Raw genomic sequence first — 26,790 nt, forward strand, 5'->3', positions numbered from 1 at the left:
AGTATGGCGCTCCTAAGGTGGAAGAAATCTTGCATTTTAATAGTTTTATTTTGATGGTCCAAATTAGAAAAATTGGCAGCCTGTTAATTGGTAATTATTCTTATAATGCCTGCTTCCCACCAACATTGATCTGGGAGAGAGGAGGAGTGGCATTGCCTTTATTTGATGGTAACGGTTGCTGCTAGAATTTGAGGTTGGTTTCAGCCCGCGGTACCGACCTACGAAGGTGAAAGGCAGGTCGGCCAAGAGTGATGAGAATTCTCCGGTGCAAATTCGAAAGGCCTACAAGACTTGCAAAAAAATCTATTTGCCGGAAGGTGGTGGGGACCCTAATGAGAATAAAAGGGTGCTTGAGAGAGAGTACTCAAGCGTGATAGAACATCGGTTTGTACTGAAGTTACTTACATTGGCTAAGACTGAGGTCAAGAAGATCGGGATGGTTTAGGTTAGGATGACCAATAATTATATTTTGGTAGTGAAGTAATTAAATTCTCTACAAGAGGTGCTTATAGCTAAAAGATTAGAAATCACTATTGGAGTTTATATTTTTTGAATCGAAGAAGGTCGAAATAATGTCAAGTGGTATCCAATTATTGGCTAAAAAAGAGAGCTATGATTCTTATCCTTTTTCCCTTTTTGATGATTTTTGAGAGGAATTTAGGCATTGTTTTGGGCACTTCTATTTGAGAATGTAGAGATGTCCAAAATTATGAACTTTTAAATGTCACATCTAGGTCACACGCAAAGGCCATGATTCAATTATTAATATCTAATTGAGCTCATTTGATAAGAGTTTCAAAAAATGTTAAATTTGGGTTCAAAAGTGAGCCGTGCTAAATTCAATTGACTTGCATGCATAAAATTTGATCAATTTGAGCATGGGGAAGTCTAATTGGAGACTAAAATCTTTAATCGGAGTCGCGGGAGGGGGGGGGGGGGGGGGGGGGGGGGGGGTGAAGAGGGAATTTGAGCAGGTTAATGAATCAGGCTCAGATGAACCGGAGTTAGCCCATTTAAATTAATTGATAGAATTAGTCAGAATCTTGCTCAATTGAGCCTATATAATTGGTCATTGATGGAATTAGGTAGAATGGAGAATAAAAGTTAGATTCAAAATGGTTTGGGGTTTTAGAATTAGATTGTATGGGTGAATTAGAGTTTGGAATTTAGAAAAATGGGTCAATTGGTAGAATGAATATAATTGCACTTTATAAAATTCACAATCGAATCAACGGGGGATAGAGTAAAGTGAGATTTGATTAAGCTAGGGTTTATTGAAGTAAGAGAAGGGGGTTAGTAGGATGAAAATCCATTAAAACCAAGGAACTTTCGATTAGGAGCAAGATCTTAAATTTTTAGGCCTCAGAAGGATGCCCAAGGGTGTTGAAAGTAACAAAACCAGTTACTCCAAAAGGAACCCATCAAAACCTAACAATCCAAACTACATTTCTGTCAATTCATGGCGATGCTAAATTTTTGGAATAAAATTTAAAAATCTTCAACATCCCCGTGTATTTCCTAATTTCATTTCCAAGGACCTAAATGATTTTCAAGGCTAGAAAGGATCATCTCTAGCCCCTCAAAAAAGGCCTTGCAATACTTGAAATCAATAAGGTTCCTAGGTCCACATTAAATTGGCCAATGATAATGGATTTTTGATACTTATTTCTACAAAATAATATGATTTTATGATTTTTATTTTGTATGCGGTTTAAAAATAGTAAATCACATCCAATAATTTAGATCATTAATGTAGGATCCCATTTTTTGATTGAGACATGATGGAGTGGACATCCACTCAAAAGTTACTCCGGGATCCTGCTTCCTCGTCTCACCACTTTGGAGTGACTTCAGTTTCCAGCGGTTCAAGCAGAAACAGGTCAAAAGCGAAGGAAACGGGATTCAGTGTAAAAGTGGCTCTAGCCCCTCTCGACAGCACAAATAGACCATAGTCACTCTGCCCAACCAACCAGGCTCCAAGCCTAAACAATAAAATTTTAACAAAATTCAAAAAAATCCGCCCAAAATAACCTAAACTATTAACTTGGACGGCCAAGCTGAAAAATCAAATGAAATCCCGTAACCATGAAGGCATGACTGATGAAAACGTGATTGTATTGAAAACAGTGAATCCGAATGGTCTTTTACTGAGAACAGAGACACAGATTAACTTGAAAACTGCAATCAATCTCTTAACTCTAATGCAATTATGCAAGTTGCAGTTTGCCTTGAAGTCTAGTCTAACCTGCCAACAACTGAAATACGCAACGGTGCAAGTTGGGCTTTGAGGTCCTACATAAAGATGCAAGATACCAATGTCAACCAACCGAGATTAATTTCAGGTTCTACACACCTCAGAGAACACATGGAAGCATAAAACAATCTATTACTAGAATTCAAAGGAAAGAAGCATCTAGCACCAAAATTTTATTCTACAGATTAGGATATTAAAATGATTAAAAAAATACAGTTTCAAGATGTTCAACATTAACTGTAAGCCAGAAAATTATTCTTTTGGAATTCAGATGGTAAACATTCTAATGAAGAAGCTTGAATTATTTGTATATGAGGGCATCGCGACCTGGTCCAACACCAATGTAATGAATGGGTACACCAACAAGCTCTTCTATCCTCTCCACATACTGACGAGCAGCTTGGGGGAGGTCCTTGTAGTTTCTGATATAAGAGATGTCACTGTGCCAACCAGGCAGCACTTCATAGTCAACCTTGAACACACGAAACAACAGGTATATCAGAATCTAGAAGTGCAAAGAGGAGTTTAAAAAAAAAAAATCAGCCACCAATCTCAATCAGGCACCAATTTGTGAGACTTTCATCCAATCCTAATCCATCCTAGCTGCATTTGGATAAGCAAATGTGCATAATCTTTTTATCTCAAGGGTCAACAAATTGAGAGAATCTTGGAAGCATGGGTAGTTACTAGTTCATCAACTTACATGCTCTTATGATATGTTGATATCCAAAACTACAGCTATAAAATATGCTAAAAGTAGTTTAAGAAAGTGGTATAATAAGGAAAAAATCTAAATCAAATACAAAAGCACATGTTAGAGAAAGAGATAAATAGGGCTAAAAGAAAAGGAAGAAGAAGCAGGCCCACAAATATTAAAGTCGAAAAAGAAAAGCACCAGAGAGTTGAAATCTTTACAGATATCTAAAGGGGTTTTCTCCTTATAACATTTTTTTAAAAAAAGCTTTCAGGTAGCAACTGTTTAGATGGAAATCTTGTATACAGGAGGATCGAGGAGTTTCATCCAAATAAATTTTTCCATGCAGTGATCCAACCGTAGCTCTGTAAGTTAACTTCGTAATTTGGGATAAAATATAACCCATAATACCAGTAGAAATAGAAAATAGAACAGGAATTTGTTTTCATGAAAGAAAATCCATCACCTATATACAGGAACGAAACGTTTAAGATAAATTCCAAATTACACAGAACAGTTTTAACAGAAAACTCTTATATTTATCACAAACTTACCTGTATTTGCTCCAGAACTTGAAGATCTGCAGGGAATGATTTCACTCTTTTACCACCAAGTTGTTTGTAAGCGACACCCAGTTTAATTTCTGGAAGCTCGGACAGGACATCAAGCTTGGTCAGATTGAGAGCCGAAAACCCATTAATCTGGCAGCAATATTTAAGTGCAACTATATCAAGCCAGCCACAACGTCGAGGACGGCCTGTAGTTGTTCCAAACTCCATTCCAGCAGTCCTAAGGAGATCACCACCTTTACCTAAGATTTCAGTTGGGAAAGGACCTGAGCCAACTCTAGTTGTGTAAGCTTTTACCTGCACAAAAGGGAGGAAGAGGAGATTTAATACGAAAATGTTATAACACTCAAGCAAAAGGATTTGAAGAAAAAGGACTGATTGTTCTCACCACTCCAATAAGGTCACCAACACATCTTGGAGCAATCCCCAGGCCGGTGCAAATCCCACCGGCTGAAGGATTTGAGGAAGTTACGAATGGGTAGGTTCCAAAATCAATGTCTAACATAGTTGCCTGACCACCTTCAACCAAAATTTTCTTGTTCTGCAAGATGGATTCATTGATGAAGTGCACGGTATCGGCAATAAAGGGTTCCAATCGTTCAGCAAACCTCTTGTACCTCTCAACCTCCTCTCTGAGCATGTCAGCATTATAATTAAATCCCTTAAACCGTGAAGCTGCATCTCTTAGTAAAATATCAAGTTTCTGACGAAAAGTGTCCATATGCCTCAAATCACCAACTCTTAATCCATTCCTTATTGCCTTGCTAGAATAGCATGGTCCAATTCCTCTCTTAGTTGTCCCAATAAGGGAATTTGCAAGCTCTGCTTCTCTAAGTCCATCTACAGCTTGATGGAAATCAAACAACAAATGTGCACGATCGGATACTAGTAATCTTCCCTTGCAAGAAACTCCATTGGACTCCAAACCATCAATTTCTTCAAATAATCCAGGAAGATGCACTACAGGTCCATTACCAATAACACAGAGAGTTTCCTCATTAAGGATTCCTGATGGAACAAGATGGAGAGCAAACCTTTTTCCCTCAGCATTATAGATGGTATGTCCAGCATTTGCTCCACCCTAATACCAACAGAATAAAGCTTTAAGATAAGTAGCGAAAAAAAAATCATAGCTATAATTGAGGATCTATAAATGAGAAATTTTATTGCCACATTTCACGAACTTTTTGAATTAAATGAATTATGTATCCAGCAAGGTTAGATTTCTCAGGACTATAAATGTCTCTTACAGTGAAGCAGTTAACCTCATTCAGCAGGGTTAATAAACATGTTGACTTCATATAAAATTTTCTCACTCAAGAAAGCAGTCAACATTACTCAACCTATTACTTCCAAGTTCCAATCAATTAAGTCAATTATCTTATACTTGAGTTGGTCAATATTTAGATCCAAGTACTGTACATTCTTTAGCATGTAAATTTTTTATATTAAAACAGCAGTTTGATCCATGAATGCTTGGATGAATAAAAAATAGGAACAAAGTGAAAATTTTGCAGGACAAGGGTCTAGAAGAACTTGCAAAACTAAAACAAAGTACCTTGACTGCAAAGGAAAATTGAGGTTCCATTAATAATTGATGGCTGAAAAATACTCCAATGTGATCATTTTGCTAATTAGATGTTCTTTATATAAAAGAATAGAGATACTGTAGGAAAGTTGTGTGAGAATCACATGCACATGAAACTAACAAGAAAATTTTATGAGACAATTATAACGCCCACAAAGTTTTACAGATTAAAATATGGCACGGCAGAGGAGTTTCAGGCATGAGCATTGTAGAGATTAAAATTTTGGGGTGATATGTACGTGGTAAAAAGCAGCTACTAAATTTAGAAAAAGTGAAAGTTAAATCAATCAACATTAAATCATAGAGAGATAATTTGGGCATGAGTAGCTAGAATCCGATATGGCACTAGTATGGGAAGTGATCAGATTTGCATTAAAGGAACAAGAAGAAGGAACAGGCATGTGGTAACATGGGCAGAAGTTGTAAGGCGAGATTTGGAGAAGATGGTAATGTTGAAATGCATAGCTCTTAAAAGGGTTGAATCTTGAAGGATTCAGGAAGCCTTTTTTCTATTGCCTCCGATTTGATGGATGAATGTCAGCTCATGAGTTTGTATTACTAATAGTATGTATATATCAATGTTTTTGTTGACAAAAAAATTGACAGCTATACTAGAATTGACAGTTTTGCACTTAGCTTAAAAGTTCAATAAAAGTAAACATAACAAAATCCATGACCGAACAAATATTTCTCTAATTAACCAAACAGGGAGGTGGATGTATCTTAGCAGGAAAGCAACAGATATCAAGAAAGTATAGTCAGAAAAATGAAGCTGCACAAAGATGTCAAAAGCAACTATAGGGGCCAAAAAAACTTAGAAACAGCACAAATGCAAAAGCATGATCCATCTCCAGCACCATCATATGAAGAATGCATCACCCACAAGTAGGGGTGCTAGTGGATTTCCTGCTTCCAATACTGAAATGATTCAAAATTAATCCAGTCCAACTTGAACTGAAGTTCTTTGGATGCTGCTTGGGTTCACAAAATGACCCACTAGAATATGGATTGGATTTGGACTACTAGAATTCTAATCTGAACCGAAACTAGTAAAATATATACTTCAAATCCCTCATTGCACAAAAAAAAATTTGTTCTCTTACTGTCGTATTGTTAGTCAGTAATATGTGCTGTTACACATAACCATAATTCAAAAACCCAAAATCTCAACTCGACCCAATAGTCAGCCAAGTTGAGTCAACTTGAAGACTCCATCAAGTACCCAATGAGTCTTAGTAAAATATATACTTCAAATCCCTTATTGCACAAAAGAAATTTATTCTCTTTCTGTCGTATTGTTAGTCAGTAATATGTGCTGTTACATATAACCATAATTCAAAAACCCAAAATCTCAACTCGACCCGATAGTCAGCCAAGTTGAGTCAACTTGAAGACTCCATCAAGTACCCAATGAGTCTTAAACATCAGGACATGATAATAAGTTAATAACTAAAAAATATATTATACTATTATAAAATATTTTAATAGCATATACAATGATGTTCATATATAGATACATATAAATTAAAGAACCATAGAAGTAACCATATGCTTATTAGCATTTAATCACCATATTTTAATGCATAAAAATGATTAAAAAATCTAAATAATACACACAAAAAAAATCAATACATCATTTTAAGTTGGTTTTTTGCATAAAGTTATACTCTAATTTTGCATGAACTTATACTCTATTAGTAGATACAAGATACCATAGCGAATTTTTTTAGAAATAATATGGTGGATGGTTATTGAGGTCCTAATGAACTTGACCAATTGCATGCCACATGCTAGTATATTGCCAATCATTCATGTTTGTGCTGCAGTTTATATTCCTTGATCCTGTTTGCATAGTCTTGATCCATACAATTGGCAATATCTCTTGTGGTTATTTTTCCAGTAAGATTTTTCTAAACTAATTTTGTATTACTCGCTCTTTATGTTTTCAATTTAAACTCAACAGTTTTTTAAGTAATTAAATTATTTGGATAAATATATAGTTTTGCATCAGACTACCTTTTTCTATCCCCAAAATGATCACATGCACCTTGGTCACTTCAAGTATTTGTTCTAACCTTCTCAAGTAACCAATCTCCTAGCAGAAATGCCAACACAAATTCCTCTACATATGGAAATGACTTCCAATCCTCAATCTTTTAGCGATCATCAATGTCAACATAACCCTCTTTATATTGTTGATGTACACCATGAATTTTAGGGTTTCTTTTTCACTCTAAAACCTTCTTCAAACAAGAGCAATTTTCCTATTCTTCTATCAACAGAGCCATGCTCCAATTATCTACTCTATAGATAAGGGCTTTGTTACGCCTGATTTTTTATTACAATACTTGGCACCTAGCTACTTGTCACATCTGGAGACTTAGCAAGAGGGAATCACTAGACCTTTCTAATACCTACTAGCTTAACATGAGAGAACATTCATTACTTTTTATTCTAGTGTTATTGAAAATAGGATGAAGTTACATACGTATGTATATCATGTTTGTTTCTTTACTATTTTATGTCTATAAGCTGTTTGTCATATTTGTTAGACATTAGCACCAACATGTAGAATATAGTTGGAGACACAACTTGTTCAAATTATATTTATGTTTAACTAGTTAACTAGCGCAACACATCTAGAAGAGTGGTGGAGATGGAGCTGAATATATCTGGGCTATACATGACTGTTATTATATAAAGATTAATCTTCTCATATTTTTTCAACATCTGTATTGTGCTCCTATAGATTTATGAGACACCTAGGTAAAGAGAAGCAAAGGATAAATATAATCCCCAGATCAACAATCTAGAACCATCTGACAATCTTATGGGACCAACCAAGGAGATCGTGATATTATTTATTCATGCTATGCAAATAGAGTCATATTCTATGAGTCTAAGTATTTTCCTGCTATAGAAAAAAATTTGATCTAGTTTAATCGTTAGTGCAGTCCTTTTACAGAGCTTGGTGAGTTCACCTACCCATGTAGACACCGCACAATGTAATAGTATAATTAATGATGAAAAACATAAACGACTGATGACCAAATAGCTTATTGACATCATTATTGCTTAGACATCTAATCATGCCCAAATTGTGTGAGAAATCATTTGGTCTTATCCAAGGTCCGCCGTACCGGTATAGGTCGGCGTATCGGTACCGGCCCAGACCGGTACGAAATCGGTGGCGTACCGGTGGCGTACCGGTCCGAACCGGTCCCGTACCGGTTCTTCAACAGAAAACTACCGGTACCGGATTCCACGCTGATCCGGTACCGGTCCCAGGCCGGACCGGTACGTACCGGCCCGTACCGGCCCGTACGGACCGGTACGGCAGACCATGGTCTTATCTATTTGTGTCCTTCAATGAAAACATCAGCAGCATATCCTCTGGCAAAAGTTAGATTATTTCCTACTGTTCTACCTTAACGTGAATAAATACACCACTTCGTTGCATGTCTTAAATCAACCATATATTCCTACAAGTCTATGGAATACCCAGTTTAATCGATAATTTGCAATCCACTTCAGTGTGCTCTACATACTCTTAGAGAATTTAACATGGATAATCTCTAGTTTCTTATATATCACTCTTACAACCAATCTCCCATTAAATTCCATAGACTGGGTAGGGGTGGGGGTCCAACAAGCACTTGCAGCAGAGGGGGGCCCACAAGCACCCGGCCCGCCCCTTCTTATATAGTAAAGCCGACCTCTTTTTCGCCAGTGCTGACGCAGTGCGCGCGTAGATAAGGAAAGCAAAATCCCAGTGGGGGCCGGTGCCTTTTTACGGCCTAAACTCCTCTATTTGTCAGCTGTGGGGAACTACTTCCGTTCGTAAATGGGAAACAACTAGCATACTTACACCTTAGACCATGCAGCACATTTAACTTTATTTACAGTTCCATGTAATAAACATTCGTCCAACAAATATCTGATTACTCGACAGAAGTCTTCTATTAATCTTTGAGCTGGGCAGATCTGGTTCACTAAAACATATCAGTTGAAGATTTTTATGTGCAGCATAAAGTATTATTTCCTAAAACAACACCAATAAAGCATCACCATTTTTATATGATGTCTAAGTTAGATTATTTCTACTAAGTCCTTCAATGAAACCATCAGCAGCATATGCTCTGGCAAAAGTTAGATTATTTCCTACTGTTCTACCTTAAACTGAATAAATACATCACTTCGTTGCATGTCTTTAATCAACCATATATTCCTACAAGTCTATGGAATACCCAGTTTAATCGATAATTCGTAATCCGCTTCAGTGTGCTCTACATACTCTTAGAATAGAGCATTTAACATGGATAATCTCTAGCTTCTTATATATCACTCTTACAACCAATCTCCCATTAATTTCCTCATGCATTTATGTTCGTAAATGGGAAACAACTAGCATACTTACACCTTAGACCATGCAGCACATTTGACTTTGTTTACAGTTCCATGTAATAAACATTTGTCCAACAAATATTTGATTACTTGACAGAAGTCTTCTATTAATCTTCAAGCTGGTCGGATCTGGTTCACTAAAACATGTCACTTGAAGATGTTTATGTGCAGCATAAAGTATTATTTCCTAAAACGACACCAATAAAGCATCATCATTTTTATATGATGTCAATAAGTTTGATTATTTCTACTGAGTTCTTCAATGAAAACATCAGCAGCATATGCTCTGGCAAAAGTTAGATTATTTCCTACCGTTCTACCTTAACCTGAATAAATACATCACTTCGTTGCATGTCTTAAATCAACCATATATTCCTACAAGTGTATAGAATACCCAATTTAATCGATAATTTCAATCCGCTTCAGTGTGCTCTACATACTCTTAGCATTGAGCATTTAACATGGATAATCTCTAGCTTCTGATATATCACTCTTACAACCAATCTCACATTAAATTCCTCATGCATTTATGTTCATAAATGGGTAACAACTAGCATACTTACGCCTTAGACCATGCAACACATTTGACTTTTTTTACAGTTCCATGTAATAAACATTCATCCAACAAATATTTGATTACTTGACAGAAATCTTTTATTAATCTTCAAGCTGGTCAGATCTGGTTCACTAAAACATGTCAGTTGAAGATGTTTATGTGCAGCATAAAGTATTATTTCCTAAAACGACATCAATAAAGCATCATCATTTTAACTATATGTAATAACGTATCCTAAAAGAATGCATGAATTAACTTGCTTTTCCGCAACATATAATGAATTTAAGTGTATGACAGTTCAAAGAATACATTCTCCAAACATATTATATTATTTGTGGTTTTCAGAAATTTCAAATAGTTTTCATTACATGATTGAGATTACGTGGAGAGAGACAAAGCTTTGCACCAGATGCCCATCATATTGAGAAAGATGAGGAGCATATTTTCATTTGACAACAAAATACCTCTTTTAAAGCTTGCATATTGGTACAAATGGGAAATAGCAGTGCCTGCAATATGTACTATCGAATACTTAAACTTTGCTTGAAACTATATATACCATACCTAGCACTTTCCAGTAAATACAAAGACCTCTGCAAAGATTCCCAATATTGTTTGTTCCTGTTAGGGGAAAAACCCTAAGTCATATATCCACAGAGGCGCTCGGCCGAAGAGCGCCGACCGGAAAGCTGCTCGGCCAAGAAGTGCCGACCGGAAAGCCACTCGGCCGAAGAGCGCCGACCGGAAAGCCACTCGGCCGAAGAGCGCCGACCGGAAAGCTGCTCGGCCAAAGGATGCCGACCAGGAAGGCGCTCGACTAGAGGGCGTCGACCAGAGCGCGCGCCAAGAGGTGCCCCACCCAAAGCTGCTCGGTTAGAAAGTGCCGACCAAAGACAGCGCCAAGGCGCTCTGCTAGAAGGTGCTCGCCTAAAGGGCGCCGACCAGGAGTACTTGAAGCAACCCCGCCACAGGGCGCCCCATTGGGCGACCAGCTCGGCTCGACACTCTTGCCGAGCCAATGCCTTCACCAAATGTTCAACCTCCGCCTAAGTCCAAGGGACTGACAACTCCTACGGCTTGCGACCTGCCACTATCTCCAAGCCATCAAGGCATAAGATCTTCGCAGGTATTCGGCACGACCTGCCATTAATGCACGAGACTCTCTTAAGTCTCCGATGCACTCAGTCATTTAATGAACACGGCCCAAGACGATCTCGGATCACTGAACCATCAGAGCGCATGGCTCTACCTGACCGCCGGTTCATTCGGTAATAAATGCACTTACCATCCACAGACCCCAGGCCCGCTACGGCCGGCGGTTCAACCACTCCAACAGGTTCGATCGACCGTGACAACTCCCTGATTCCGGTCTGATTCGGCCCTGTTCTCCACTATGCCATAAATGGGCCAAATCGTGCCCAATTATCACAGACAGGGACAAATCCCCCGGTTACCTCTCAGGTAACGTAATCCCCACCTATAAAAGGGAAGCTGGGAGAACCAAGGGGAAGGGGGGAACAAACAAAAAACGAAAACAGATCCCCGGGACTAAACCCGCCGGGAAGCATAGATACAATTGAGGACATCATCCTCTTCGTCTTCTTTATCCTATCCAAATATTCTTGCTGTCTTCTCCATATACTCTCTTCCCTGCTCTCTCCACATACTTGCCCCCTCTGACTTAGGCATCGGAGGGCCGGCGCCGGGGAGCCCGGCCATCGGTTTTTCTTGCAGGACTTGCACACCCCCCGCAGCGGAGGACGCAGCCGGCCGGCGCACCGCCGTCCGCCCCCTGTAGCAGCGGAGCTCCTCCTTCCCCGGCTTTGCGGCGGCCCCCGGGTCCAATTTCCAGCAACAGTTGGCGCTAGAGGAAGGGCTCGAGTTCGCTACCATGAAGCTAAGAAGCAAAGGGGCTTCCAACGCCTCTCGACGTCCTCCACCAAGCCCAGAATGTTCCGTTCGGAACTCATCACCCCCGGTTGAGCCAGCACCTCAAGTTCAACCGGAACAATTTGATGCCCTGGTGCAGCAAGTGCAGGCGTTGGCTACCGCCGTTCAAAGCTTGCAACCCAGGGGCATCCCAGCAGCACCGCCTCCCCCGGCTCCAGTTCAACTGGGGCCCCCTACTAGCGGGCTTCCTCTCCGAGGTCAGGACTCTCAAGTCCAGGCCTCCCTCTGGAGAGAGCACCCAGTCAGAGATCACGGAGGCTGGCCACAGCCTTCAGAAGCCGAGTCGGTTCCAGGGCAACCTGCACCCAGAGGAACCGCTGTAGCGATCCTCCAGAATGATGAACTCGACAAGAAGGTCGAAAAGCTGGAGCGCCAAATCCAGGCACTCCACGGGAGAAAATCGGGACGTAACGGCGACTTCGAGTTCAATACGAAGTCGCCCTTCTCCCAGGAGATTGAAGATGAACCGGTTCCCCTCCGGTTCAAAATGCCCCAGGTGGAGCCTTACAACGGCAAGGCTGATCCCTTTGACCACCTGGAGAGTTACCGGGTCTTGATGGCCCTACAAGGAGCCTCGGAAGCCATGATGTGCAAGGCTTTCCCGGCGACACTCCGAGGACCAGCCCGGCTTTGGTTCACCGGGCTGAAGCCAAGTACTGTCTCCTCCTTTGAGCAGCTCGGCAGACAGTTTGCCGGCAACTTCGCCGCTAGCCAGCCCCAGCGGCGGACATCCGACTCCCTCCTCGACATCAAACAAAAGGAGGGAGAGTCCTTCAAGGAATATCTGGACCGGTTCACCGCCGCAACATGGGAAGTCCGGGAGCTTGACCAGTCAATCGCCATGTCGGCGCTGAAGACGGGAGCTCGGTCCTACAGATTCCTCTTCTCGATTGAGAAGAATTTCCCAGCGAACCTCACCGAAATGTTCGCTCGGGCGCGGAAGTATGCCAAGGCAGAAGAGGCCGTGGCAGTTAGGCGGGGTGGAACCGAGCAGAATCCCAAGAAGAGGCGCCGCGAGGAACGCGGCCGACCCAGAAGCTCGTCTCCACGACGAGCTAAGAATCCGCCCCGCCCGAAGAGTCCACCCCGGTTGAGAGGACCGCCGCAGCAGAGGTCACTCCGCCCGAGGTTCCCACTGCAGGCCCGTGCACCTGAAGGGAGGTATGAAAAGTATACTCCCCTCAATGCTCCTCGGGCTGAAATCCTCATGGAGATTGAGAATCGGGATTGCATCCGGCTCCCCCCTCCAAAGCCAGACACCAGAATCCGGCGTGATCTCCGGAAGTATTGCCGTTTCCACCGAGATCACGGCCATGATACCGAGGATTGTTATCAGCTCCGAAATGAGATCGAAGCACTCATTCGCCGAGGGGTGCTCGATCGGTTTGTGCAAGGCCGGCGCGAAGGGAAGAAGCCAGCCGAAGGAGCAGCACAGCCTGAAGGTTCCAATGCCAACAGGCCCATCGCCGGCGTCATCAAAACTATCCGAGGAGGGACCTCGGCTGGAGAAGCCTCAGGGGAAGGAGCCTCCTCGAAGCGCCCGCGCACATCTGAAGCTATCTCCTTCTCAGACGACGATCTAGAAGGAGTCGAAACTCCCCATGATGATGCCATGGTCATCTCCATGATTATAAATAAATTTGATGTAAAACGCATCCTGGTTGATAATGGAAGCTCGGCGAATGTTTTGTATTTTGATGCTTATTATAAAATGGGGATGACAAAAGAACAGCTACGGAGGATGAATGCTCCGTTAGTTGGATTCACTGGAGATTCAGTCCCAGTAGAGGGCGAGATCGACCTTCTGGTCACAGCCGGGCTCGCCCCTCGTGAAAGTACCGTGGGTATGAGCTTCCTTGTGATACGCCTGCCCTCGGTTTACAACGCCATCCTTGGAAGGCCAGGACTCAACGCCCTCCGAGCAGCGGTCTCAACTCACCACCTGCTGATGCGATTCCCCACCAGCCAGGGAGTCGGTGAAGTCCGAGGGGACCAAATGGTGGCAAGGCGATGCTACCTAGCGACCCACGAGGCAAGACGACCAGCCGAGGTGCCCGCCCCAACGACTGACCAGCCCTCAACTGAAGCTATGGAGGCACGGGTCAACCCCCAGAAAGAGCGGGTAGAGCCTGGTGAGTTGTTAATTCAAGTTCCCTTGCGAGAGAACTTTCCCGGGCTAACCGTGCAGATCGGCTCTGGCCTTGGCGAAAACGGGAGGAGTCGCCTCGTCAACTTCCTACGGGACAATATGGATGTCTTCGCCTGGTCGCCTATAGACATGCCGGGAATAAACCCGGAGGTCATGGTCCACCGGCTTCAGGTAAAGCCGACCTGCAAGCCCGTGCGACAAAAGAAGCGAGGCGCCGCCCCTGAACGACAACGAGCAGCAGCCGAGGAGGTCGGTAAGCTCCTTGAAACCGGCTTCATCCGGGAGATATCCTATCCGGAATGGCTCGCCAATGTGGTCCTCGTCAAAAAAGCTAGCGGAAAGTGGCGTATGTGCGTGGACTACACCGACCTGAATAAAGCCTGCCCGAAGGACAGCTTTCCACTTCCTAGCATAGACCAGCTCGTGGACTCCACCTCGGGTCACGAGCTGCTGGCATTCATGGACGCCTTTTCCGGATATAACCAGATCCGCATGGCGCCAGAAGACGAGGAAAAGACAGCCTTCATCACCGACGGGGGAACCTACTGCTACAAAGTGATGCCATTCGGTCTAAAAAATGCCGGGGCGACTTATCAAAGGCTGGTCAGCCGGATCTTCAAAGACCAAATAGGCCGAAACATGGAGGTCTACGTGGATGACATGCTGGTGAAAAGCAAGGCGGCGCAAGACCACATAGCCGACCTCAATGAAGCATTCTCCACACTCCGAAAGTACCAGATGAAGCTCAACCCAGCTAAATGTGCATTCGGAGTCACCTCCGGCAAATTCCTCGGCTTCATCATTACACAACGAGGAATCGAGGCCAATCCAGAGAAGATCCGAGCCCTCCAAAGGATGACGCCCCCCAGGACGGTCAAGGAGGTACAGCGGCTCACGGGCCGAGTGGCAGCCCTCGGGAGGTTTATCTCCCGCTCAGCCGAGCGCTGCCTTCCATTCTTTGCAGCCCTCAAGAAGCCGAAGAACTTTTTGTGGTCGGACGAGTGCCAGCAATCTTTTGAAGAGCTCAAGCACCTGCTGGCTTCCCCTCCCCTACTCACGAAGCCTCAACAGGGTGAGCTCCTCTACTTGTATTTAGCTGTCTCCCCTGTAGCAGTAAGCTCGGTCCTGGTCCGAGAGGAGAGGAAACTTCAGAAATCGGTGTATTACACCAGCCGGGTCTTAAGGGATGCTGAGACCCGATACTCCAAGCTTGAGAAGACCGCCTATGCTTTGGTCATCTCAGCTCGGAGGCTCCGACCCTACTTCCAAGCTCACACAGTGGCCGTGCTGACTGACCAGCCGATCAAGCAGATACTGCAAAGATCGGATCGTGCGGGTCGGATCACTAAATGGGCCATTGAGCTTGGGGAATTCGACATTGAGTACCGGCCCAGACAGGCGATCAAAGCACAAGCACTCGCAGACTTTATGGCCGAGTGCACTATACCAGATGAGGTCAAGCCTGAACCTGAGCCACCGCTGGAGCAGACCCCGAGTTTTGCATGGGCTCTACATGTCGATGGCTCTTCAAACTCGGGGGGTAGTGGAGCAGGATTTATTCTCACCAGCCCGGAGGGGGTGGTCGCCGAGCAGGCCCTGCGCCTCGAGTTTCCTGCTTCCAATAATATGGCGGAGTATGAAGCGCTCGTCGCCGGGCTTAAGCTAGCCAAAGAGCTAGGAGTGAAGGACTTGAAGGCCTTCAGTGATTCCCAGCTCGTCGTCAACCAAATTGTGGGCGACTTCGAAGCTAGAGACCCGACCATGCAGAAGTATCTCCAGAAGGTACGGGATCTCGCCTCGGCCTTGGACTCTTTCCACATTCAACATATTGCCAGGTCGGAGAATCTCAGGGCCGACCAGCTATCAAAGCTGGCGTCCTCTCGCATGAGCGAGCTTCCCAAAGGGGCAGTCCTGGAATATCTCCAAAAGCCCAGCACGGACGAGACCGAGCAGACCCTCTGCACCGAGCTCGAGCCAAGCTGGATGGATGGACTCATCAGCTATCTGCAAGACGAAACCCTCCCTGCTGATGTACGAGAGACTCGCCGAATCAAGCGCCTCGCCACCCGATACATACTATACGAGGGAAAGCTCTATCGGAAATCCTTCACCTCTCCCCTTCTCAGATGCCTTCGCCCAACGGAAGCTAATTATGCCCTGCGCGAAGTCCACGAAGGAATTTGTGGAAACCATCTGGGAGGACGAGCCTTGGCCCATAAAATCCTGCGCCAAGGGTATTATTGGCCGACACTCCAGAAGGATGCTATGGATTTCGTCAAGAGATGCGACCGGTGCCAAAGGAACGCCAACGTTCAGCGCCGGCCCTCGGCTCTTTTGACTTCTATCAGCTCCCCTTGGCCTTTTGCCCAGTGGGGAATTGACATCCTCGGGCCATTTCCTCTGGCCACCGGGCAAAGGAAGTTCCTGGTCGTCTCCATCGACTACTTCACTAAGTGGGTGGAAGCTGAGCCCCTCGCCCGGATCACCGAGCAGAAGATGCGGGATTTCGTTTGGAAGTCCATCATTTGCAGATTCGGGCTTCCCCGCATCCTTATCTCTGACAACGGTCGCCAGTTCGACAACATCCATTTCAGAGAGTTCTGCTCCGAGCTTGGCATTGACCACCGCTTCACCTCGGTCGCGCATCCTCAGACAAACGGAGAAACCGAGGTAACAAATCGTACTATTTTGCAGGGTCTCAAAACCAGGCTCGACAAATCCAAAGGGCAATGGGTCGAAGACCTATACAATGTCCTGTGGGCTTACCGGACTACGTTCCGCGTCCCCACCGGCGAGACTCCCTTCAACCTGACATATGGGACGGAGGCCGTCATTCCACTAGAGATTGGGCTCCCCTCTCCAAGAGTCGAGCACCACGATGCTAGCTCCAACTCTTCGCAGCTCAGAGGCAACCTGGACTTGATCGAGGAAACAAGGGAGGTCGCTCGAGTGCGTATGGCGAGGTACCAACAAAAGACAGCTCAGTACTACAACGCCAGGGTCAAAGTCAAATCTTTCAGACCAGGGGACCTTGTCCTAAGAAGAGCTGAAACCTCCCGACCAACTGAGCGAGGGAAGCTGGCCCCGAATTGGGAAGGACCATACCGAGTCACGCGCATTCGCCGGCCCGGAGCTTATCAATTGGAGTCTCTAGATGGGACTCCCATTCCGCGGAGCTGGAGCTCTGAAAATCTCCGCGTGTACCACCAGTAGAACCCTAAGGGGTCCCTCATCATTCAACCATTAAATTTCATCTTATGAATTTCACTCTATAAATTTCATTTCACGGTAAACTGATGGATTGCGAACTTATTCCGAGCTCACCAATTTTCTTGATTATCTCATGGCATCAGGTTTATTCTTCCCTAACCACGGTTGGGATGCCCTGATACCTCGGGATGATGGAGTACCTGCGTGGACTCCCTGAAGATGTCCATGAGTTTATGGTGCGCTCTCCATGGACGAGCTCGGCTCGTGCTCCATCGATTATTGAGTAGCGGTCCTCTCTGACCGGACGAGCTCGGCTCGTGCTCCATCGACTATTGAGTAGCGGTCCTCTCTGACCGGACGAGCTCGGCTCGTGCTCCATCGACTATTGAGTAGCGGTCCTCTCTGACCGGACGAGCTCGGCTCGTGCTCCATCGACTATTGAGTAGCGGTCCTCTCTGACCGGACGAGCTCGGCTCGTGCTCCATCGACTATTGAGTAGCGGTCCTCTCTGACCGGACGAGCTCGGCTCGTGCTCCATCGATTATTGAGTAGCGGTCCTCTCTGACCGGACGAGCTCGGCTCGTGCTCCATCGACTATTGAGTAGCGGTCCTCTCTGACCGGACGAGCTCGGCTCGTGCTCCATCGACTATTGAGTAGCGGTCCTCTCTGACCGGACGAGCTCGGCTCGTGCTCCATCGATTATTGAGTAGCGGTCCTCTCTGACCGGACGAGCTCGGCTCGTGCTCCATCGATTGTTGAGTAGCGGTCCTCTGACCGGACGAGCTCGGCTCGTGCTCCTACCCCGACTTCGGCCGGGATGCCTCGAGACGTCGAGACGCCCCGGTTCATCGGGATGCCCCGATACGTTGGGATGTTGTCTTTATTGGCCAAACGAGCTCGGCTCATTCTTTACCAGCTTCAACTAACAAGCTCGGCTCGTTCCTTCATTGATGGATTTCTCTGCCGACGTCCTCGAAGAACGGAGTCCGAGCAGAGAAGCGTCCTCAGTCGCCTCGGCGCATGGACGCATACGGTACAAGGTACCCATTTATTTAATGTTTTTTACATTATCTACTCTGCTTCTGGATTTCTCTGCCGACGTCCTCGAAGAACGGAGTCCGAGCAGAGAAGCGTCCTCAGTCGCCTCGGCGCATGGACGCATACGGTACAAGGTACCCATTTATTTAATATTTTTTACATTATCTACTCTGCTTCTGGATTTCTCTGCCGACGTCCTCGAAGAACGGAGTCCGAGCAGAGAAGCGTCCTCAGTCGCCTCGGCGCATGGACGCATACGGTACAAGGTACCCATTTATTTAATGTTTTTTACATTATCTACTCTGCTTCTGGATTTCTCTGCCGACGTCCTCGAAGAACGGAGTCCGAGCAGAGAAGCGTCCTCAGTCGCCTCGGCGCATGGACGCATACGGTACAAGGTACCCATTTATTTAATGTTTTTTACATTATCTACTCTGCTTCTGGATTTCTCTGCCGACGTCCTCGAAGAACGGAGTCCGAGCAGAGAAGCGTCCTCAGTCGCCTCGGCGCATGGACGCATACGGTACAAGGTACCCATTTATTTAATGTTTTTTACATTATCTACTCTGCTTCTGGATTTCTCTGCCGACGTCCTCGAAGAACGGAGTCCGAGCAGAGAAGCGTCCTCAGTCGCCTCGGCGCATGGACGCATACGGTACAAGGTACCCATTTATTTAATGTTTTTTACATTATCTACTCTGCTTCTGGATTTCCCTGCCGACGTCCTCGAAGAACGGAGTCCGAGCAGAGAAGCGTCCTCAGTCGCCTCGGCGCATGGACGCATACGGTACAAGGTACCCATTTATTTAATGTTTTTTACATTATCTATGCGTTGCTATACCATTAGTCGAAGAACCGAGCAATGGAGCTCGGCAAGCCAAACTCTAACTCAAAACCCTGTGGCGGGAAAAGCTCAGGCCCTAGAGCCCATATCCTCGGAACCTAAAACAGATCCGAGCAGAGAAACTTAAGCTACAATAGACGAGTTTCCATACAAATGAATATTCATTTCAAAAAGCCCGGAGGCCTAGTACAAGAGCTCGGACCCGGCCTTAACAAAGTATAGAGGCCGCTCCGGTTTGCAAAAAGGAAAAAGAAGATAGAAAAAAGGGGAAACTACACAAAGGGCTCAGGCCCGGCGACTTCAGGAGCAGCTGGCTCTTCTGCGGCCGAGGCCCCCACGGTGGCTTTAGGAGCTGCCTCGGTGACCTCGAGAACGATCTCGCCTTCTTCAGCTTGACCCTCCTGGTCGGTCCCGCCAGAGGTTGGAACCTCTACCTCCGCCTCCGCTTCTGGGTTTTCGACCCCAGCGCCTGGTTGAAGCAGGCTAAGGTCGAAATCTGGGAGAAGTCGCCGCAACTGATTGCGGAAGTCCTTGAAGCCCTGGATGAGACCATTGACGCCTTCCTCTTCCATCAAGTTGCGAAACTCTTCCGATTCACGGAAGAGCTTGACGGCGTCCTGGGCCTGCTCCCGGGCCTCCTTCTCCCGAGCCTCATGGTAGGCGGCCTTCCGCTCCAAAATCTTTATTTCTCTTTCGCGATCCGCGAGCAGAGATTGCATGTCAAGTAGACGGATCTCGAGATCTCGGACCTTTATTCGAGCCTCCCCCACCTCCTGCTCGCGTATAGCGAGCGACGATTCGGCCTCCGTCCGGCGGGCCTCCGCGGCGCGCACTTCGGACCTAGTCAAAGAGTGCGCGCCCTTCTCCTCTTCAAGTTCGGCGACCAGAGTTCGAACCTCGTCTTCGGCCGCCCCTAGCTTCGCTTGAAGCACTTTCTGCTCGGCCTCAGACGCGAGGAATTTTGTTTCGGCCTCCTCGCGCCCCCTTTGATGCCTTCGGGCCCGGTCCCGATAGTCCTGGATGATGTGAATCATCGTCTCGGTCTCGTGGAGGCGCTGCAAGAGGGACATGTAAGAAACAGTTTTAAGCCGAAACACAAATTTGCACAGAGATAAAAGCTGACTTACTCGGATGGAAGAGCAAATAGCGGAGTCCATAAACTCGCCGTAGTTCATGGACCGAATTTTGGCCCGGTCGGCCGGGAGCAGCGCGACCCGAAGAACTTCGCGCGCCACTTGTACATTATCGAGGGCCGAGTCGCCCTCGAAAACAGCCCATCCAGGAGCGTAAGGCACCCGCTCCTGAGGACCCGAAGAACCCGCCAGACCGGCCTCAGCTGGCCTGGGTGCGGCCGACCCCGTTGCTTCTTGGCTATTCCCCGGCTCAGAGCTGGGGAATTGGGGTCGAGTAGACGGCTGACCGGACCGCTGCGTGGTAGAGGTGGGGCGTGCGAGCGCCAGATCAGTTGAGGTCCTCCCTCCCTGGTCGGAATTTGGAGCTTCCCGCCGACCAGGGACTTGCGAGATCGGCACCGGACACGGAGGTGCCATCGTGGCTCCGCCAGAGCCCACGCCCTCTCCCCGACCAGCCTCAGGGCGCACGGGGCGAGAAGCGCGCGCCTCAACGGTTGTGGTCGTCGAGGTCTTCGCCGAGGTCTTTGCTTTCTTCCTCGGCTCGGCCGGTTCTCCTGAGAGTTCGGCCGCCCTCTTTTGGAAGCGGGCGTAAAGGACTTCGCTCTTGGTCACCATTTTTGCGATGTCTGCAAAGATGAGCAAAATTAGAACATTAGAACAATTAAGGAAATAAGAAATTGCTGTAACTATCCTTACCCTGAGGACGTGCCGAGCTCAAGCCCACGTTCACCAGGGCGTCCTCGCTAATGAGGCCGTTCAGCAAAATCCCGTCTCCAAGGCTGCGGATGGTATCGAAGATCTCCTGCTCACGCGGAGAAAGCTGGGGGAGCCTGTTGATGGATTTAAGTTGGGCCGGCCTCCACCTGGGGTCAAACCCCCAGGACCGTTCGGAACCCAGGAAGAAGAATTTCTCCTTCCAACCATGAATGGATGAGGGGGCACCATGAAAAAGTGGACGACCCACCCGGAGGGCGATGTAGAGCCACTCCCCGTCTCCCGGGTTCGACTTAAAAATAAAAAGTCGCCGGAAGACGTTGACAGAGGTAGGAATCCCCTGTAGTAAACACAGTGATAGGAAACCCATCACTGCCCTCCAAGCGTTTGGAGTAAGTTGCGCCGGGACCAACTGGCATACCGCCAGCAACTCATTCACAAAGCTGTGAAGAGGAAATCGGAGGCCGGCCCAGAGTGACTCCGAGTGCACTCCGATCCGGCCTACCGGAGGATCGGTTACCCGATCCCTTCGCCTGGCGGGTTCCAAATGGAACCCGTGAAGAGGGAAAAACCACTCTTCGATCATCTCGACCTCCAGGACACTCATGGTGGATACTACTTCGCTAGGCAAAGAACCCATTACAACAGAGGGAAATCAAAAAGAAGGGAGACCTGGGAAAGATGCCGGAGAAAAGGGACTTCGGTCTAAGGAAGGCTGGGAGAATAGGAAGCTGTAAGCAGAAGGCAATAGAAAGAGGACAGGGGGCCGGGGGAGAGTTTATATAGACCTCCCCAACGGCCCGGATCAGCGAAAAAAGCGCTGCGTCCTGGTTAGATGATAACACGTGTCGGCCTAAAAGACAGAACGACGCATTTAATTAGGGCTAGCGCTTCGAATGTCGAAGCGCCCCATCGGATCGTGCGGAAAGGCATCCGCAATCGAAGATCGTGCGGCCCCATCATGAGCCCACGACGCGAGGACGCTTCGCAAAAGGTGTCCCAATAATGAGGCTCTTCGGGAAAGAAGAGACGCCGCCTATTAAAGGCACCTCGAAGCGTTCGATAATTCAAAACGCACAGTAAATCAAAATTTTCGGAATTCGTGATGACCCAATTAAAGCTACTTCCCGCGCTCCAGCTGATAGCCAACTGGAGCTCGGAAGTCGGGGGGTAGTGTTAGGGGAAAAACCCTAAGTCATATATCCACAGAGGCGCTCGGCCGAAGAGCGCCGACCGGAAAGCTGCTCGGCCAAGAAGTGCCGACCGGAAAGCCACTCGGCCGAAGAGCGCCGACCGGAAAGCCACTCGGCCGAAGAGTGCCGATCGGAAAGCCACTCGGCCGAAGAGCGCCGACCGGAAAGCTGCTCGGCCAAAGGATGCCGACCAGGAAGGCGCTCGACTAGAGGGCGTCGACCAGAGCGCGCGCCAAGAGGTGCCCCACCCAAAGCTGCTCGGTTAGAAAGTGCCGACCAAAGACAGCGCCAAGGCGCTCTGCTAGAAGGTGCTTGCCTAAAGGGCGCCGACCAGGAGTACTTGAAGCAACCCCGCCACAGGGCGCCCCATTGGGCGACCAGCTCGGCTCGACACTCTTGCCGAGCCAATGCCTTCACCAAATGTTCAACCTCCGCCTAAGTCTAAGGGACTGACAACTCCTATGGCTTGCGACCTGCCACTATCTCCAAGCCATCAAGGCATAAGATCTTCGCAGGTATTCGGCACGACCTGCCATTAATGCACGAGACTCTCTTAAGTCTCCGATGCACTCAGTCATTTAATGAACACGGCCCAAGACGATCTCCGGATCACTGAACCATCAGAGCGCATGGCTCTACCTGACCGCCGGTTCGTTCGGTAATAAATGCACTTACCATCCACAGACCCCAGGCCCGCTACGGCCGGCGGTTCAACCACTCCAACAGGTCCGATCGACCGTGACAACTCCCTGATTCCGGTCTGATTCGGCCCTGTTCTCCACTATGCCATAAATGGGCCAAATCGTGCCCAATTATCACAGACAGGGACAAATCCCCCGGTTACCTCTCAGGTAACGTAATCCCCACCTATAAAAGGGAAGCTAGGAGAACCAAGGGGAAGGGGGGAACAAACAAAAAACGGAAACAGATCCCCGGGACTAAACCCGCCGGGAAGCATAGATACAATTGAGGACATCATCCTCTTCGTCTTCTTTATCCTATCCAAATATTCTTGCTGTCTTCTCCATATACTCTCTTCCCTGCTCTCTCCACATACTTGCCCCCTCTGACTTAGGCATCGGAGGGCCGGCGCCGGGGAGCCCGGCCACCGGTTTTTCTTGCAGGACTTGCACACCCCCCCGCAGCGGAGGACGCAGCCGGCCGGCGCACCGCCGTCCGCCCCCTGTAGCAGCGGAGCTCCTCCTTCCCCGGCTTTGCGGCGGCCCCCGGGTCCAATTTCCAGCAACAGTTCCATTCTTCATAAAGGTCATATGGCAACTATGAGATTTTTTGTAACCATATTCCAGCATGTTCCAATTCCAGCATGAAAGTGCCACACTGGTCCTGGTTGACTTCTTAAAGCTATAAATTATTTAATTTAGCTTCAAATCTGTGAACTGATCTATAACTCAGTGGTTGCTCCTGTCCTCCAAGTGGTAGAGGTTCTGGGTTCGGACATGGGAGGGGTGTTTCCCCAAATTCAGGAGCCAGGAAAGTTTATGACATGGGTTGCCCTCCATATAAAACAAATAAAAAAGAACTTTCAATTCCATTGTCCTCTCAGTTTTGGTAGCTAGTGATCTCAAGTATGGTTAGTGTTCCAAGGAAACTATTGTTCAGGTGAAGATTGTAAAATAGCCTAATTTTTATTTGCAACTGCAGTCTTTTAGCTCAATCTCAACATATCAATTGCATAATGTGCATCCATCAGCTACTAGTTTAGCTTTATATCTTTCTGTGGAATTTTTTGTTTAAATAACTAGAGTAGAAAAGGAAACCTTATCCCAAAAAGGAGGGGAATCTATAGTAAAAACTTGTTTAGACTCTTGAGTCTTGATTTTTTATGGACAAATGTACCATTTCTGAAGCATCATATGTCTTAAATCTTATGCTTACTCTGCTACAAAAACAACAAAAAGGGCTTATGCTTACTCTTCTTTAAGTTTCTTCTATTTAGGATGAGCAAGGTCATATGGATTTTCTTTTGGAGAGACAAATGTATGAGAGAGAGAGAGAGAATAAACAAATTTACTAATGAGATGAGAGGCATAATTTCTCTTTCTAAGCAAACATGATTAGTTTCATCTGAATTATAAGAATTTGCTTGATTGGGTGATCATGGTGATCCAAAAGGTTTTTCCCTCAAATGTTACATATATACCTTTTCTTATCCTTGCATAGGTTTGTATCTCTTTGAATAGAAATATTTGGTGAATGAGGATCCATAAAGTTGACCTCAAATAGTTGGAATAAAGCTTTTGTATTTCTTTCTTCTTTGCACTAGAATATGCTATGCTATTCATTTTTCCTGATGCTCTATACCAATATAAAGACATGTTTTAAATAGATAAACATACTGACTTTTATACATAATATTAAACCAATATGTAGAACTTTAAGATTAAAATTCTTTCTAGAGATATGCTATTGTCACTCATCATTACATGCATTGCATTATTTTAAAAGATTTGTCATAGAAACTACCATTACACAATTATCCGTACATGTTCACAGCACAATAAGGCCAAAATTCATACTGAAAGCTAAAGGAGCCATGTAGCTATTTATGAACTAACAACAAATTAGTGTGCTTTACATTCTGCTGATACTGAGCTAAGGTCGCACACTATAAGTTACATTGATTTATTAACTTCTGGTCCAGCACAGAACAATGATTTTTCGTTATTACCGCACCTGACATGTAGATTTGGCCTTCAAATAATTGAACAAAGAGAAAAGAAAATCATCATGAAAGAGTTCTAGATTGTGTAGAATAAGGTTGCTCAGGACAGTTGAGCAGAGTCTCAGAACCAGAAAGCAGAACGCAAGCTCATATTAGCATGAATTGGCATGCGCCTGTGTACTAACTCCATATATGTTGAACCGGGCAAATGTGCAATGATGCAGGCCATCTTAAATGTTGAATAGATACATGGGTACGTAGGGTATGTTTGGTTGCAAGGAGATACATGGAAAAGGAACAGAAAGCTTAGGAATTTTCCACGGAAAAGGAAAAAGTTTTTGAAAAGCTAGTTATAAAACTGGCTTAATTTTCTAATGAAACGAACAAACAGAAAATTAAGATTTTATGATAAAATTAAATTTTCTAAGCAAGTTCCTTGCAACAAAACATGCCCTTAGCGACTCATAGATAGTGGCCATATATCAGTTATTGCATATTTAGCTTTCCATGCAAATCCCAAAATATGTCTTGTATATGACATGATCGGCGATGCATGCAGTAGAGGCTGGTAACAGCTAGGATGCAGCTTGTTCAAATCCACTTTGAACTACACTAACAAAAACCATACTGACCCCTAAACACCATAACCCTATCAATCGAAATCCATCTAAATACCAAAATAGATTTTTTTAATATAAATTACAAAGAGAAAGCAAGAAAGAAAAAGAATGAAGGAGAAAATATTACCTGACATCGAGCGACGATATCAAAGTGCTTGGCGAGAACATCGACGAGCTTCCCTTTGCCCTCATCCCCCCACTGGGAGCCCAGCACGCCGGCGACCTGGCTCAGCGATCCCACCGGGCCGATCTCGCCGCCCTTTTCCACCTCCGCCGTCGCCGGCGCCGCCGAGGCAGTCACCTTGAGGGAGGACGAGGGATCGGAGGCGGCGGCGGCCCTCCCCGACCGCTGCGGATCCCTCCACGGGCCGACAGAACAAGGGATCCGTATCCTGCTCGGCGACCCTGCGGAACTCCAGTTCCCGCCGCCGGCGGAAGTCCATCGCCGGCGGGGGTAGATGGATGCGTGCTCGAGGGTGAGAGAAGAGACGCCCATGGGTTTCTCAGCGAGAGGCGAGAGCGAGCGAGAGATTTGCGAACCTTTTCGGCTTCTATACAAAGATGGATTCGGAAAACCGGAGATGATTCAATGAATCCGACCCGCCGGAAAGGCCTGGTCCTTATTGCGATGTAAAAGCAATCCGAATTAGGCCCGGGAACAATTAGTGCGCTGGGATTTCATGCCTAAGTGCAAAGTAGCTTTAAGTTGATGCCGATATTGTCGGAAAATGATATGCAGTCAAAAGGTTTATTAGAAGGTGGGGATCAGGTTCTTCCATTGAGTCAATTTCAATCTACAAGGGACCTTTGAGTGGCTTATGAGAGCTCAATCAAAATCAGAGTTAATAACAGTTTTGGAAAAGGTCCACTATAATCAAAAACATTGTTAACAAAATTTTGAGGGGAAGGAAAAATTGTTGATCCTAGAGATTAAACACTCATTTTAAATTATTTCAGCTATGTTGGGTTGATCCTGATCGGATGTGTATTACACAATATAAGAAGCCATGTATACCTGAACTTTCGAAAGCTATAATCTTTCTGTGTGGCATCTGACGAAAATAATTTTATTTTCAAATTGGATAACTTATGAGATCCATAAAATTGCTTTCACCCCTCAAAAGGATTGACTCAAGTGGCAATCAAGGCCATCAACAACATTTAGTCCTCCAAAAGAGTTAGTTAAAATA

General features: G+C 46.0%; 1 protein-coding gene across 1 annotated transcript; it reads right to left on the reverse strand.

Annotated features, from left to right (window-relative positions):
• Positions 1–2,368: 2,368 nt before the first annotated feature.
• On the reverse strand, positions 2,369–26,428 carry LOC103715918 (adenylosuccinate synthetase, chloroplastic). The gene is made up of 4 exons (XM_008803714.6): positions 25,728–26,428; positions 3,906–4,598; positions 3,503–3,814; positions 2,369–2,726 (listed from the first exon to the last, which is right to left on the reverse strand). Exons 1-4 carry the CDS (start codon positions 26,094–26,096, stop codon positions 2,556–2,558), a joined length of 1,545 nt encoding a protein of 514 aa, XP_008801936.3. The 5' UTR covers positions 26,097–26,428; the 3' UTR covers positions 2,369–2,555.
• Between the last annotated feature and the right edge of the window lie 362 nt (positions 26,429–26,790).

This window comes from Phoenix dactylifera, chromosome 7 (genome assembly GCF_051530095.1).
Source record: "Phoenix dactylifera cultivar Ajwa chromosome 7, Ajwa_hap1_PhDact_Kaust_v1.1, whole genome shotgun sequence".
In the NCBI taxonomy this organism is placed as follows: domain Eukaryota; kingdom Viridiplantae; phylum Streptophyta; class Magnoliopsida; order Arecales; family Arecaceae; genus Phoenix; species Phoenix dactylifera.